Source organism: Cynocephalus volans, chromosome 10 (assembly GCF_027409185.1).
Source record: "Cynocephalus volans isolate mCynVol1 chromosome 10, mCynVol1.pri, whole genome shotgun sequence".
In the NCBI taxonomy this organism is placed as follows: Eukaryota; Metazoa; Chordata; class Mammalia; order Dermoptera; family Cynocephalidae; genus Cynocephalus; species Cynocephalus volans.
The window spans coordinates 78051256-78067727 of NC_084469.1; the positions used below are offsets into that span (position 1 = coordinate 78051256).

Below are 16472 nucleotides of genomic sequence, written 5' to 3' on the forward strand. Positions count from 1 at the left end.
AAGTAAGTGCTATATGTATTAGCTATTATAATAATTTTTTTACTATGCAGTACTTTAAATTCAATTATTATGGTAATATATGTAAGAAAAATGAGAATATTTTAATATCTTGATTCAGATTTTTCCAAATGTCAATAATAACCTTACTTTTTATACAGTACTTAAGCAACCTTACAATGGCAAATTATTTAGCCATTTGAAATCATTTTCAAAAAATATTTAATGACATGAGAAATGTATGCAACATATCAACTGGAAGGTTAAAAAGCAATTTGCCAAAAAGTGTGAACTACATGATCCCAACTTTGTTTTTTAAAAATGCAAAAATATATATAGTTGGAGATGGAGGAGAGACAGACAACCCATCTCACTAGAAAATTACATAACAAAATGTCAACAGTGATTATCTTTTGGTAGTCATATTACAAGTAACTTATTTTGCATCTGTTTGTTTTCTATATGGTCTGCGGTAGATTGGATGTCCCCCTCCCCCACCTCATTGAGGCTTAATCCCCACTGTAACTGTTGAGGGTGGGAAATCCTATTATAGTAATTGAAAGGTAGAGCCTTGAAAAGGTGATTAGATTGTAGGACCATGCCATAGTGAATGGATTAATAATGATGGTCAGGGCATGGTTTGGAGGGCTTTAAAAGAAGATTGAATGAGGAGGTTAATCTAGCTCTCTGCTTGGCCATTTCCTGCCATGTGAGACCCCTGGGTCACTGTCCCACCACCAGGACCCTCACCAGATGTGTTCCCTGGACTTTGGACTTCCTAGCCTCCAAAACTTCAAGCAATAAATTTCGTTGTCTTATAAATCACTCAGTTCCAAGTATTTTGTTATAAGCAACAGAAACGGACTAATATATGGTCCAATTTTTCATAACAATCAGATACTAAATTTATCAGAAAAAAATCAATATATTAAAATATGCCTTACATGAGCTGCTCAAAACTGTCTTTAAGGTTTTTGTTTTGTTTTGTTTTTGTTTTAAGTTCACAAGTAATGTAAGTTTCTCTACCTTCAGGGAAAAAAAAATGAAATAAAAATTCAAGGTAGTAAACAAAGCAAGAAATTCTTCAGAATATTAACACCAACAAAGAATTATATATAAGCACATCCTAAAATTGTATTTCCTGTTTCGATTGCTAGTTCAATGATTGCTGCTATAGAACTTTTATGCTAAATTTAATTTACAAACACCGAGAGATCAAATAGTGCTCCATGTTATTTCCACTTCACAAATAAGAAAAAAACTAAAGATTTTGTGTTACAAAACAGCAGAAAATATTTGTCATAAAAGAGCAATGAAAAATTTAGAGTATTATTCTCTCAAAATTCCTTTGCTCCAAAAATTAGAGATGAAGATAAGCTAATATTTTCTCTATCTGTGTTACATTTAGTACCTACCCTACATTTAGAAACACTTACTATAACTTCTCAATTTTTCCTTTTCTCTCCTCCCTATCCCCCAACCACCAATCCTCAATCTTTTTCTGACATCTGCTCCTCTCTCTTTTCTAAGTGATACAACTCTAGAGTCTAATGAGCAATATTCACTGTTTTTAACAATTGAAACAGACTACAGGGTACTCTAAGATATTTGAAATTGTGTTACAACCACCCCATTTCAGGAGGGAAATAAGAAAAAGCAAGGCTTTGAAATATTCTTTAAATACCCAATATTTTCACTGAAGTTTATAGAATTCTAAATAGAATTCATGATTTTTCAAACAGTAGATTAAAGAATATCTTGTTTTGGCTATAACAAAATGTATTTCAGAATTATTTTTGATAAACTAAAAAATTATACTACTTCATTATGTTTTAAATATCTTAACCTCTATACATATGCAATAATGCTAATTTAATCTGCAATGAAATGACTGCAATTAACAGAGAGACTTAAAGAAACCCAATAAAAAACCTCAAAAAAATTTTTGTTTCATAGAATCTAGGGAAGCATCACAATAACATATGAACTCCACATTAATATAACATTTCAGCTATGTAATATAGTTACCACACAGGTTAACATGGAAACCATAACCATTCGAACATGCCAAAAACTATAATTTAGTACATATAAAATTGATATGCAATCCATAACAATAATAATAATAATCCCCCTACCTTCTCTACCAATCCTTCTTACCTCTTCATCCCCAGACAATCCAACAAATCCAAAATATCATTTTTAACACTAAGAAGTAATAGAAAACTTGAGAACAGACTTTTAATAAGTCACAAAAGTATTCCAAACAGACTGTTCTCTTTTACTTTTTGGACATGTAAAAAAAGAACAAGAAGTTAGCAAAACAAAATAAACTCTGAAACAAAAAGGTGAATAGATTTAAAACCTTATTAACTTATCAGGGTAGATTTATGAAAGACTGCTTACAATGGGTCTAAAAAGAATTTCTCTCAGAGTGCTATGTATCTGTATGGCAGCAAGAGAGACTACTTTGGTTATTTATAATTACCCTCCATTCATTCCAAATTTATAAAAGGGAGTCTTTACTATTTTTTAAAGCCAGGGAAACATGTTTAGAAAAAAATGAAGTAAAAAACAAAAAAACAAGAACAAACGTGAATTAAAATGATGACAGGCCTTAGAAAAGTAAAATTTTTTTAAAAAGTTAGCAAACTTTATGCTTCATAACTTCAGTTATACACTGGACAAAGTGATTAGTCAAACTAGTCAGAAATCTACATACAAAGTGGATAGAGGAATCTAGGCAAGATCACTGGAGATTTTCCCCAGGGTCCTTCTGACTAACATGCTTGATCCTCCTCCAGTAGAGGGAGCAAAATCACCAATACTCAACATGTCACAAAAAGAAGGGGAAGTGAAGGGTTTATAAGTGCCTTTTCAGTATCTCTACATCTATCCAGATATTTTTCCAAATATGCAGAAATACATAAACTATTTGAAATATAACTAAAATCAACCCAATGGATAAAAGGATTTTATCTTTTTCAAATACTTCACAACTTTGAAATGAAAAACTGGTCCCTAAATATTTAGTTTCAGAATGGCATATTTATTGTCTGCAAAATCTCACAGGTAACCAGTGTATTGAAGCATTTTATGAATCCTTAATCTAACAACAGGATTAAAAAAAAATAGAAAATATTACATAAAATGTATTTTTTATTATAAAAAGTAATATATTCACATGACAAAAATTGTAGAAAAGGGAATGAAAAGTGTAATTGCACTACCCTTAAACAACCTGTTGTTTTAGGTGTTTTTTAAATGCATATCTTCATTCTGCTATAAAAAAGGTATAATCATAAGAATATTTATTAAGTACTTACTATCCACTAGGCACAGTCCTAAGCTCTTTTACTTGTTATGACTCTTAATCCTATTCAAAAACCCTATTAGATAGATACTACCATTTCTCATTTTAAAGATAAGAAAAAAAGAGACACAAGACATTATAACAAGCTCAGTCACACAACTAGTAACAGGAGTCAAAATTCTAACCAAGGTAGGCTGGTACCAGAGCCTGCTCTCCTAACATTTTACTGTGATCTTCATCTTGAACTATGCTTTTCTCCACATTATTAACATTCTCATTGTTAGTCTTCAAAGTCTTTTTAATGACTATAATAGTCCATCCAGTATGAATATGATAATAAGCTATGCTGTTTCCAGTTGTCCCTTATAAGTTTAAGATAAACATCTTTGGATATATTACTTTTACTATGTTTGGATTACTGTAATAAAGTACTTTTATGCTCTTTAATATACCACAAAATGGCTTTCCAAAATATTTGTATCAATTACCAATGTCATGTAAGCACCAATTTCACCATAAATTTGCCAGAATTAACATTAAAATTTTTTTTTCCTAATAATGAAACCATGCTCCAAATTGAATTTTTATTATTAAAGTTGCATATTGTTCTGCTTTTGTTTACTAATTAAATTTCCTCTTTTGTGAATTTCCCCTTATCTGTTTTTTCTAGTTATCAACTGAGATCTTAAAAGTTTGCTTATCAATTGATATGAGCTTTTTACAGGAATTAACTCTATATCCATCATATTTGCAATTAAATTTTTCCAGTCTGTTTTTCCCTACTAATTATGGTTATTAAGTTTTTGATAAAATAAACTTCTGTTAAAGGTAATCATAATTGAGAGTTACAAAAGAGGTTTTAAAACCTTACAGTCTTCTAAATATGAAGTTAGTCTATTGCTCTGAGCACATCAATGAATCACTTTCAAGAGTTTGAGAAATATTTCTCATACAAGAGGTCTTCAAAGTATTCATGGAAAGATTCACATTATCTTTTAATTCCATTTTTCAACAAACTTTTTTGAGGTACCCTTATAAAGAAGTAACTAAATGAGTAAAAGACCACCCTACCCCAAATAAGCAAAATAAAAGCAAAGAGATACATACCTGTCGCTGTAAACATAGGCGATTTCTGTCATGTAAATGCTGATGATTAGAAAACGAGGAATGCCAACTCCGAGCCTGACTTTGCAACTGAGTCTGAGCCATATCAGAAGGCCTTGTTAGGAGATGTGAAGTAAAATGCCGATCAAGGTCATGATCTAAAACATGAGTTGAATTATCTTGTCCAAATGTTGACTCATCAAATTGGGGAAGGAGGCCCTCCTGAAGGAGGTCTTCTGGGTCAAGTCCTGTGAATGGCTCACTTTGAGATTCCACTTGATGAAGTAAATTCTCTTCTAAAGGTGAAAAGCCATTAGTTTCTACATGATCATTAAAATGGCCCATTTGAGTTCCTGACTCAACAGTATCTGGGAAGTTCATTTGCACAGGAGATAATTTTGAATTGCTATAATTACCCTGAGGATGTGACGAATGCAACATTTGGAAATTATTTGAATTCAATGATGCATTGGGGTTTAGGATATGCTGAGTGTGTTCTTGCTTGATTCCTCTATGAGGTGAAAAGGAATTACTTCCAGTAAAATCAGATAAAGTCTGATTTGTATGATTAGGTGCAAGAACTGCAGAAGACTGAAGGAGACTGTTTGGTGATATATGATTACTGGAAAAGGAATAATGTGAAGAAAACTGCTGTGAATTACTGACAGAACAAGAAGTCATATTTGGAGAAGGTCCATTAAAATTTCCTTCTTGATGACTGCTACACTTAAGGAAATGTGCTGAAGGATTTGACGTCTGAGAAAACTGCTGCATCGAAAGAGATTGTTGTGAAGTAGATGCGTTAGTAATTTGTGGTGGTTGGTTAACACTGACTCTGTGAGGACCAGAAACATTAATATCCATAAAATTTTTAGACTGGCTAAGAGAATTTTGCCCTGGGTTGAGATTATTTCTGTTCTGTTGTGAGCGTAGTGAAGAGCACTGTGTTTGCTGTTCATTGGCCTGAAATAAGGCAAAGTCATGATGTGCCACAAAGCTTTTATTTTGATGAATAGAATGTGAATGTCCTTGCTGATGAAAAGGAGATCCATTTTGATTTGAAATGCTAGTAGCTGTCTGATGGCCCCACATTGGACTGCCATCTGCTACATCTGGAAACAAACCATTTGGTTGGTTTTGGGGGTGGATCGGAGAACAATTAAATTGAGAGTGTGGAGATAAGACATGTTCAGGTGGGCTACCAAAAGACTGATTAACCTGGTGAAATTTCATTGAATCAAATTGATTTAACTGTTCAAAATCAGTCATCTTCTGATGTGTTGGAGTACCCTGAACATGGTTCAGTGAATCTATGTGCAAAGGTTCAAATTCTGCACCCAAGTTCAATTCATCAACTAGTGAAACAGGTCCTGGTTGTACAAATGCATCATCTGACAAACCTTCTAAGGTCTCACCAAAAAGATTGGCATCATCAAAAAAGTCCATCATTGGATCTGTCATCTTGAAAATTGTGTTAACACTCTGGGCTGTTCACTCCAAATGGAGTATATTCAGCTTCTCCGTAGTGGATGTTATTTGATCATTTCCAAAGGTCATCAACCAATCCAAAACAGGCCAATATTCATTATTGCTCTAGATAATGACATCATGAAGTGTCAGAATCCTAGGAAAATAAGAAAATGATTTTAATTTAATAATGAGGATTCATTAAACTTCGTAAACAAAGTTTATATGATTTAAAAACTTAAAATCTCAATCTACAGTATTTTTTACAGAATAATTCATTGCAAATAGTTCAGTAATATTCCCTACAAGGAAAAAAAGGCTCCTGCCGGAGACATGATTATGTTCATTTAGAAGTAATAACACACATTACTTCATTTTAAGTTCAAACATTTTGATGAAAGAATGTAAAGTAAACCTGGAAATAGTATGCCACACTCTCTCCCATGCCATGAAATGGCCCTCACTCCTCAGCACCTCTAGCCAATGTATAAAATATATATGTATTACACTTCAAAGTTAATTCTTGTTAAGACAGCTGACATCAGACCTTCTCAGATTAGTAGGCACATTGTGATCTTTTGCTCTAGACCTCTTGAGCAGATAAATCTGTTACGTCATAGGGTATATGTGAAAATGCATCAAAAACAATTGCATGAGGTCATAATAAGCTGGCCTAGAATGAGATAAAAGTTAAGCCATCTGGTCAGCTGACAGCACAAACATGTGCTGGAGGATATTCTGGGGGAGTCCCACACATTGCTACCATGGTTCTCTTGCTCGTCTATCATAGAAGATTGGCCTTCCTGACAACCAACTGATTTTAGACATCTGTGAAGCAAAAGCAAGTACCTTCCTGTTAGTAGTTATATTCATTACTCTGCCCCTAGTACCATCCTGTTAAATCATTTGGAATAAATCATTTGGAATATACATGTTACTTATTACATTTACTAAACTGTTCGGCTTCAGAATCAAGCTGAGGAGAAAATAAGCAATAGCTTGAGTTAAGCAATAAATCTTATGATGGTTTCAAGAGAAAAATGATTATACTTGTATTTATGTAGATATGTATACATACACATACATACGTACTATTTATGTGTAGAAAGGCCCTAAAAGGTTATTTGCTAATATGAAATGGCTGGCCATTATTGTTCCAGGCTTGTATCATTCCAAACACTTCTTTTTTTTTTTTTTTTTGGACTGGTAAGGGGATCGTAACCCTTGGCTCGGTGTTGTCTGCACTACGCTCAGCCAGTGAGCGCACCCGCCATCCCTATATAGGATCCGAACCCGCGGCCTTGACGCTACCAGCGCCACACTCTCCGGAGTGAGCCACGGGGCCGGCCCCCAAACACTTCTAACAAAGGTAATTTATGGTTCTGCCCCCACTGTCTTGCATAGAAGCACAAATGGAGGTTCTGGCTCCTCCACATATTAGTTTATTTGAAAATTAACAAAGGCCTAAGACACTTTTTCAGAACTTCTATTTTTTGAGGTTCATATTAGGAAATATATATTTCTTAAACAAATTCTCTGCTCAGTATTTAAATGAATAATAGTGTAATCTTTCCAAAGACATTTTGAACAGCAATTAAACATGTATAGTACTAACAATACATATAGCTCAACTGAAGTGATGACAATATAAATAGCTATGACTAAGTTTACGTATGCACAGGCAATGACAACTACTCCATGACAGCTACCTGACAATGACTGAGACACATTCCAATTTCAGATATATCAAAAGTGAAAAAATATGCATCTTAGAACTGATTGAAGTGCTTTCTTGAATATTAGAATGTATTACTTCAAGAATTCAGAACTCAGAACTACAAAAATCTAATGCCCAAATGAATGCTAAAAAATTACCTAAATGATAAAACTAACATTAGTTCTTATATTCCTACTTATTCTTATTGTGATAACAGTGAACTAAAAATATAAATGTAAAACATTCTGAATTTATACTGATTTACTATAGGCTTGTATATAGGAGGGTTCTTCAAAAAGTTCATGGAAAGATTTGTGTTATCTTTTAATTCTATTTTTCCACGAACTTTTAAAAGTACCCTGGCATTTGTTTTATTCATTAAAAATAAAGAATTTTTAGAAGATTATTCTGGAAACAAATTTGTGATCTACTAGAGTAGTAATATTTTATACAGGAAAGAACTGATGTAGTCTTTGAAATTTTGAACAATATAGTAAATTAGATAAAACAGAAAGTGTTTTCTAAATTTATATAACTTGAGGCTTACCTAAAATATGAGAAGTGGTCATTTTCATTGAGAACAATTTTGTTATTTATTCATACAGTAAACATTTGTTGTTGATAGACAACTTCTAGGTGCCAGGATGATGAATAATAACTGTCCTCTGAAGGGGGACATGGATAAGTAAAAAGACCATTACAAATACATGTTATCTATGCTTTGATAAAGGCAAGCACAGAGGAGGATCATCTAATGGCAAAGAAATGAATACAGACACCCAGTACTAGACTAAGATACACATTTCATATGTGACAACAGGATAATCAACTTTAGTTATAAAAATAGAGACTAAAAGTGAATTATGAAAAAATGCCCATAAAATCCAATAAGCCATGCTTTCTGATTTGAACAGTTTATTCTACAATTGACACAAAGCTCATTTAAATTCCTCTTTAAGACCTTTTGTCTTCATTCATTCTAGTAAATGTCTGTACCATTTTCTGGCTAAAAACATCACATCAGCCTAATTTTAACTTATTTAATTAAGCAAATGTTTAGGGACAGTCCATTACATCCAAAGCATCTTTGCATAAACTAGAAAAGTTCCTGCCCTCAGGAAGCTGAGACTCTAAGTGGGGAGGACAGAAGAAAAGCAGAAGAAAAGCACATTGTGCATTGAATAATATATGGTAAATGTGACATAAGAGAGGTGGAGGTTCTTTTACAAAGTGATTTTAAAAGTGGAGAGAGCATACGTGCAAGTTATTTAGGAAAAGCTTCTCAGAACAGTTAGCATTTGAGGGGGTCCTTATAAAAGGGCTGCAAGAGAAGCCCAGGCAAAGAATTCAGAAAGAAAGAAATGACAGCAAGGAAGTAAGTACATGTTTAGGGAACAGTATCACCATTGCAGAGGGTATACAAAGGGAGAAAAGTGGAAAATAAAGGCAGAAATATAAGTTGGAACATTGCTTTAGGGGACCTTATCAATCATGCACATTAAAATAGTGAATTCTACTAAGGTTGAGACAAGTATTTAGAATCAAAACAAATTATCTATCTTAATTTCTATACTTATTGAATGCCAATTTTATGGTGATCACACAAACTGGATTCAAATATCAGTAGAACAGAATTCTTGCCTTCAAAAAATTCATAATCTAAAGGGGAAGAAAACTGATGAACAAATATAAATATAGCTGTTCCTCAACTTACGATTGGGTTATGTCTCAATAAACCCATTGTAAGTTGAAAATACTGTAAGTCAAAAATGCATTTAACACACTTAACATACCAAACATCATAGCTTAGCCTAGCCTATCTTAAACATGCTCAGAACATTTACATTTAACTATAGTTGGGCAAAATCATCTAACATAAAGCCTATTTTGTAATAAAATGTTAAATATCTCATGTGATTTATTGAATACGATACTGAAAGTAAAAAACCAGAAGGACTGGTACAGGTACTCAAAGTACAGTTTCTACTGAACGTATATCATTTTCATAAAGTTGAAAAATCATGACAAACCATCGTTAAGTTGGAGATCATCTGTAGTGTGATGTATGCTTTAGTAAAGATGTATAAAAAGCACGATATTATGGGAGCACAGATTAGATAGCAATTAATTATGTCTGGAAAGGCATAGAGATGAGGTAAAATGTGAGCTGGGCCTAAAGAGTAAAAATAAGATAATTTGTATATACAAACTTACTTCAGTGGCCAACTGACTTTCCTCAATGTATAACAGTTGCTTTTGCTCCAAGACATTTCTATACTCTCCAAATAAGTCCCTCAATATTTTCCTACTAAATTAGTCTCCCCAATAAGTTCTGCACATTAATAGTTTCATTTCATCTAATACGATAACCTTTGTTTCCTACCAAATTACTTACTCTAAGTCAACCCTTCAGCATTTCTATACAATACTAAATCTGTGCTACATTAACTTTTACTTCGGTTATGATCTACCCACAGTTGTTTCAAATCTATACTTGGGGAAAATTCAGCTTAGACTTTACCTCCTATGAAAGGTCTCTCCTAACCCAAGTCTCAGTATGGTACTCTATGCATACCACAAATCACACTGCATTATAATAATATATCATCTTTTCTCTCCACTAGACTATATACCGCCCCCCCCCCACAAAAGGAACACCCTTATCATCTTTGTATCCTTAGCATGTTGCCTAGCATACTAGGCATGCAATAAATTCATTTGCTAAATAAATAAATGACTACATAAAAATTAGAAAGAAGATTAGACAAATTAAAAAACAACAACAACAAAAAAACCTACACCTGAGCCCGGACTCTACCACTTTCTAGCTGTATGACCTTGAGAAGATTACATAATTTTTGTCTTGTCTTTAAGGAAAAAGCAAAAACAAAAACAAGAATAACAACTATCACCACAACTATTAACTACAGTCCTTAGAAGTGAATTACAAAGTGCTAAATAAAGGTAACCTACTGTCTACTAGCAAGCTGTAACACCTATAAGGATCGGAAACAGGGCTTTTGAAATCTGCTCACTCCCTTGCATAGCACCCAAAACTGTTAAGAGCACAGAAGGAACACTATAGAAATGCCCAGAGGTAAGGCAGGACTTGGCATTTTGGGAATTACTAAATAGTGTAGTGTGGTTAGAGCATATTATTACCCAAATAGAGAGGGATGTTGAGAGGTAAGCAGAGGTCAGGTGTCCAGGGCTTTTATTAGGCATGTTAAGAAATCTGGATTTTTATCCTAGAGGAAATAAGAAGCTATTTCACTGATTAAAATTTCTTCTTTAACTTTACATTTATCTAACATTTTTACTTTGGTGAAATTATTCTCACTGGACTTCTGATCAAGATGGCAGAATAGACGGTACAGAGCATCATACTCTCCCACAATCAACCAATTTACAACTATAAAAAAGCAACGATTGCCAAGCTGGGGCCACTAGAGCTCAGGGGAAGAGGAGGAAAGACCTATGGAGTTCATGAAGGTGGGAGAATCTGCGATGAGAGAAAGAAATGACCACTCTGACCGTTTTGAGCTCCAGCCACTTCAAGGATGGCCCTGGTGAGCACATGGAGCAAGAAGTGGCAAAAGCCACAGCAGTGCCCTTTCTATGAAATTGCTTGGAGTCTGCAGGGGAATAGAGGGCCTTGGTGGCCCCCCAGGCCAGCCAGACCACTGAACGCATTCCTGTGGACCCACATAGGAGCAAGGGGCCACAGACAACTGAAAAAAGGACCACTCAGAGGCCAGTGAGTCATTGCAAGGGACCAGAACATGGCCTGTCCCATGAGAAGTGTCTGGAGTGCAAGGTGGGGGAGGAGATGGGCCCACAGGGGGAACACTGGGGCACAGCATGGACAGCTGATCTGCTCTGATCAACATAGGATCACTCAGTGGAGACTGGTCAGGAATATAGAACTGCAGGGGTGCAGTTTGCTGAAAAAAGTCAGGCCTAGACCAGAGTATCCACAAAACCAAGATGTACCAGACCTCACAAGACCTGGAAGTGCTTACAAGGTCAACAATTAAAATCTGAGCTGCACAAAAAGATTCCAGAGAATCAGCAGCAAAACAGCAATTCAGCTAAGCCACAGTACTCAAGTGTTGGTCCACACAGGAAGTTCCCCTATTTTAGAAGTAAGCAAAGGACTACAAACTAGTTCCAGTGCAAAGTTTAAGTGGTGGGAATCGCAAATAATCCAACACAAAACTGAAAGAAAAACAAAAAACCCACAGATCAGAGATAAAATTCCGATTTTAACCAGAAAATGTCTACCACCACCAAAGAACACCTATAAAACCTAGAAGGACTGGAAGCCCCCTGGGTTGCCAAGCCAGAGTGGGGAGAGGGCTGAGGGCCTCAGCCACTACCCACCTCTCCCCGATATCCATATTCAGCCAAACAATGACCAAGCCCCTGCCAGAAGCCCCCCTGGCTCCTGAACTGGGGTGGGGGGAATGAGGGCCTCAGTCACATGCCCCCAAATTCTGCATGCAGCCCAGCGACAACCACCAGGATGCCACTGGAGGTGCCCTGGGCTCTTGAGCCAGAGTGGGGGATGGGCCTCGGGCCTTGGCCAGGTCCCCCCAATATCCACAGTCAGCCCAGCGACAACCACCAAGCCACTGCTGGAAGCGCCCCAGGCTTCCCAGCTGGGGCGGTGGGGTTCGAGGGTCTCAGACATGCCCCCTGATATCTGCATCCAGCCCAGCAACAACCAGCAGGCTACCACTCGAAGTGCCTCAGCCACACCCCCCGACATCCATATCCAGCTTAGCAATAACCCAGCTGCTGCTGGAAGTGTCTCGGACTCCCCAGGGGATGCTGAGTGCCTCAGCCATGCCCTGCTCCATGTCCACATCCAGCCCAGTGATGACAACTGAGCTGCTGCCAGAAGTGCCCTGGGCTCCCGAGACAGGTCAATGGGGTGCCGAGGGCCTCAGCCATGCTCCCAATGTCCGCATCCAGCCCAGCCACAACTGAGCCGCCACAGAAGCCCCTTGGGCTCCTCTGACAGAATGAAGGGGATGCCATGGGCCTTGACCACACCCCCCTTCCATCTTCCTTGTCCTCCCACCCTATTGCCTTCTCCTCTCCCCCTCCACCCAAACTGCTCCACAACATCTTAGTATAAAAAAAATACAGTAACAAATAAATTTTAAAAAATTATTCTCACTGGTGGATATTAACATCTGAAGTTATTTTTAGAGATCAAATAGCAACTCTTTCAATGTTTCAAGTTGCATCCAGAAACACTTTTTAAAAATAAAATGATAATGATAGGATATTAGTCATTTTAAAAAATATCCCTACTTGGCAATATAAAAAGTTCACAAATTTAAGCAAGTTCAACATTTCCTTTAAAAAAAAATTTTTAAAGTTCCATAAACCTGTAGAAATAACTCATGTTAAGTCATTCAATCTATACTTGAATACTTATTAAAAAGTTATTTACATCCAGTCTATTTTCCCCGTCTTCTTAGGCATCCCCTTTGAGGTTGTTTAAAATAAACCCCTTTTTCTTAAAACATACCTTCAAATTCTTGAAGATGTATGTCTCCCCTAAAGCTTCTCTTTTTGAAGCTGTAGGCTAAATATTCCCAGTTTATTCAGATATGAAAAATTCTATCTAAAATGGCCAAAATAAAAAGGTTAATGTTTAAAGGGATAAATCTTTAAATACTGTCCCCAAATTACTCATTTCCTTAGGTTTCCCTTAGGGCTTCTAAGCATATGACTGGCAGATAGTACAGAACTGGACAAAGTTTACTAACTTAATGGTAGAATTATGTGACAAATGCTAGTAATAACCACACTCAAATAGCACTAATTAAATTAATTTTCTAGAAGTATACTACAGAATTTCTATCTCAGCCTGTCCAGTTCAGTATTTATTATCAGATTTAAATGAAGGTATAGAAAGTTTGCTTAACAAGATGATTTTAAGTTAGAAGAATTAACAGAATAATTAACAAAACCAAGATACAAACAAATCTCAAGAGGATGGAGCCATGGATCAAATCTAACAACTTGTAACTATCAGGTTCTATTTTCAGCACAGATAACCAACTTCCAACAAGTACATTCAGGTTGCAAATTCTACAGAGGCAAGGCAAGTAACATAAATGAGTGAGGCTGGCCAGAACAGAACTCACTAAAAAGTACAAAGGGGCAGCTAGCAGTTAGCTTCAGTTAAGTGTTGCTTCTAATTTTAGGAGAGAAACTGAAAATCCAGACTTCTGTGGGAAATTTCCTGATTTTTCAAAGTTGGCAACTATTCTAATTCTTAATATACCATGCTCTTGGATAGAAAACTCAGTATTGCAAATATATAAATTCTTCCTATGCTAATTTATGAAATGAAATGTGGTCTTGATAAAAATTCTAATTTTTTTTCCTGAGGTAAATAAGATGTTTCTAAAATTAGAAAAATAGACAAAAAGCAAAGCCATGAAAAGATCTGAAAGAGAAGACAATGAGGAAGAACTAATCCTACCAAATATTAAAGCATTATAAAATCTTATATCCAAACACAGTGTTATTGAAAAGGCAGACAGATAAATAACAATAGAAAGTAATTTAGTATCTCAAATTGCAGGTGAAATGAACTATAAAATAAATAGAAAAATAGTGTGACTATTGGAAAGAAATATAGTTAGATCCATACTGTGTTCCTCAAACCAAAATTAATTCCAAACAGATCAAAAATATGTCAATGTCAAAAATGAAAAACCACGGAAGTACTAGAAGAAAATATGCAAAGGGATACTTTGGTTTCTATCCATGGCACGAAATCCAGATGTCATTAAAGTTTCATAAACTAAATTACGTAAATTAACAACTTTATGAAAAGATTCATAAAACAGATTACAAAAGAAAAATAGTAAACTGAGAAATAATATTGCAACTCACTCACTGATGAAGTGCTCATTTCTTAATACATCAAGATTTCCCATAAATCAATAAGAAAAACACCAACAGCTAATACGAAAATGAGCAAAGGATACAGTGAGTTGATATACTCATTTAAAATAAGAGAAATACAAATTAGAACCATATTGATGTATTACTTTTCACCTATCAGACTGACAGATTCCAAAGTTTGATAACACATGTTGTTAAAGCTGTAGGAAAAAAACCAAAAACACTCTCATACACTCCTGAGAGTCTAAAATGGTAAAACCTCTGAGAGAAATTTGCCAATATCCATAAATTTTTCAAATGCACATATCCTTTGACTGAGCAAATGCCCCTCAATAATTTATTCTACAAATAATGCTCATGTACCAGTGAAATAATAGACACAAGGGTATTTACTGAAACATTACTTACTCAGGCAAATGACTGAATATTACCTAGATGTCCATCAATAGGATACCAATTAAACAAAATGTCATATTCATATATGTTAGCCACACCAAATCTGGGTATTATATTCAGTCTTGATCACATCACTTAAAGAAGAACGTAGACAAAATGGGACATATTCAGCAGACGAAAACCAGATTGGTGAAGTTACTTGAAATCACGCTTCTCAAACTCTCTCTCTCCTCAGTCGTCTTCTTATTCTAGATATTCTCTCTAGGTAATCTCATCCTCTATCATCTATATACTGACAACTTTTAAATCTTTTTTCTTTCTTTTTTATTGCAGTGAAAATATCACACAGAATAAATCTTTATGTTCAGTACCATCTTCCAGCTGCCTCCTGGACTTCATACTTACAAACTCAGTAGGTCCAAAACCAATTACCTTTTTTCTAAAATCTGCCCTTCTCCTACATGCTTTATTTGGCTAATGGCTTTAAAACTGACCTTTCTGCCTAACCAACATCCCTACTTTGATCTATCATGCACATTGTGACCAGATTTAAGTTTTAAAAGACACAGATTTAGTTATATCACTTGCCACTGGATGCCCTTTAACAGGTCCCTAAAGCCAACCATATAAAGATCCAACTTAAAATATAATCCCTTCAAAATGTTCCCATCTTCATATACCAGCCCACCCTCTCTACACATATTCTACAATCCAATCACACCAATCTACTTATCTTTCTAATGTGTCCTATTTATTCTTCCATGCCATTACTTGTGCTATCTGTAAGACCCCAAATGGAAGATCTAGAATAATAGGGACCAGAATATTACAGGGAAAATTATATAAGGCTCAATATAAGAAAGAACTTAAAATACAGCTATCCAAAGACAGGTAATGAAAGCTCCTTATCACTAAAATTGCATATTCATGTTTAAGACAGGCTAACCAAGTCCTCAATAGAGATACTAAAAGGAAAAGTCCAGAAGCATACTGGTGACTCACCAGATAACCTCTAAACGCCATTCTGACCTATTTTATGAATCCTAGCATTTGAGAATTCTTAGCTTTAGTGTAGTACCCCAAAGTTACTAATTAGTAGGTTTCAACAAGGATTATAGGCTTTTAGATCAATTTATACTATATCCTTAGTTAACCTAACAATTCCAAAGTGTGTTCCTCAAATCTTAAAATGATATTAAATTATATAAAATTACAAAAACATTTGGAATTCAAATATACTTCAAAATAATCCTAAGTAACTGGGGGAAAAATCTTTATATAAAAAATAGAATGAAATGCTAGGAAGGTTACGTTTAAAGTAATAAAATCTAGATACTAAAATTGCCACTTGAACTACAAAATGGAAAATTACTTACGAAGCACAAATTGAGGAAAAAAAAAAAAAAAAGACTTGGAAATAACAGCTAGCCACAATCTAAATATGCATTCTCAACATGTTTTTAGGACAAGCACATATAGTAAAGCTATTAGAAAGAATATACTAGCTTCTAACTAAAGGATTGCACTAGACTATACAACATGTGC

At 35.1% G+C, this 16472-nt stretch overlaps 1 protein-coding gene across 13 annotated transcripts in view; it reads right to left on the reverse strand.

The window, feature by feature from the left end:
- Positions 1-16472, reverse strand: part of CHD9 (chromodomain helicase DNA binding protein 9) — a 179429-nt gene that overhangs the window by 138458 nt on the left and 24499 nt on the right. For 9 of the 13 annotated variants that reach the window (XM_063113136.1, XM_063113143.1, XM_063113141.1 and 6 more), the window contains exon 2: positions 4418-6038. In XM_063113136.1, the coding sequence (XP_062969206.1) occupies positions 4418-5875 (1458 nt within the window). In that variant the 5' untranslated portion in view covers positions 5876-6038. Of the gene's footprint in view, positions 1-4417; positions 6039-16472 lie in introns of those variants that run through there. The other 4 variants (XM_063113147.1, XM_063113146.1, XM_063113145.1 and 1 more) reach the window with 2 other exon arrangements.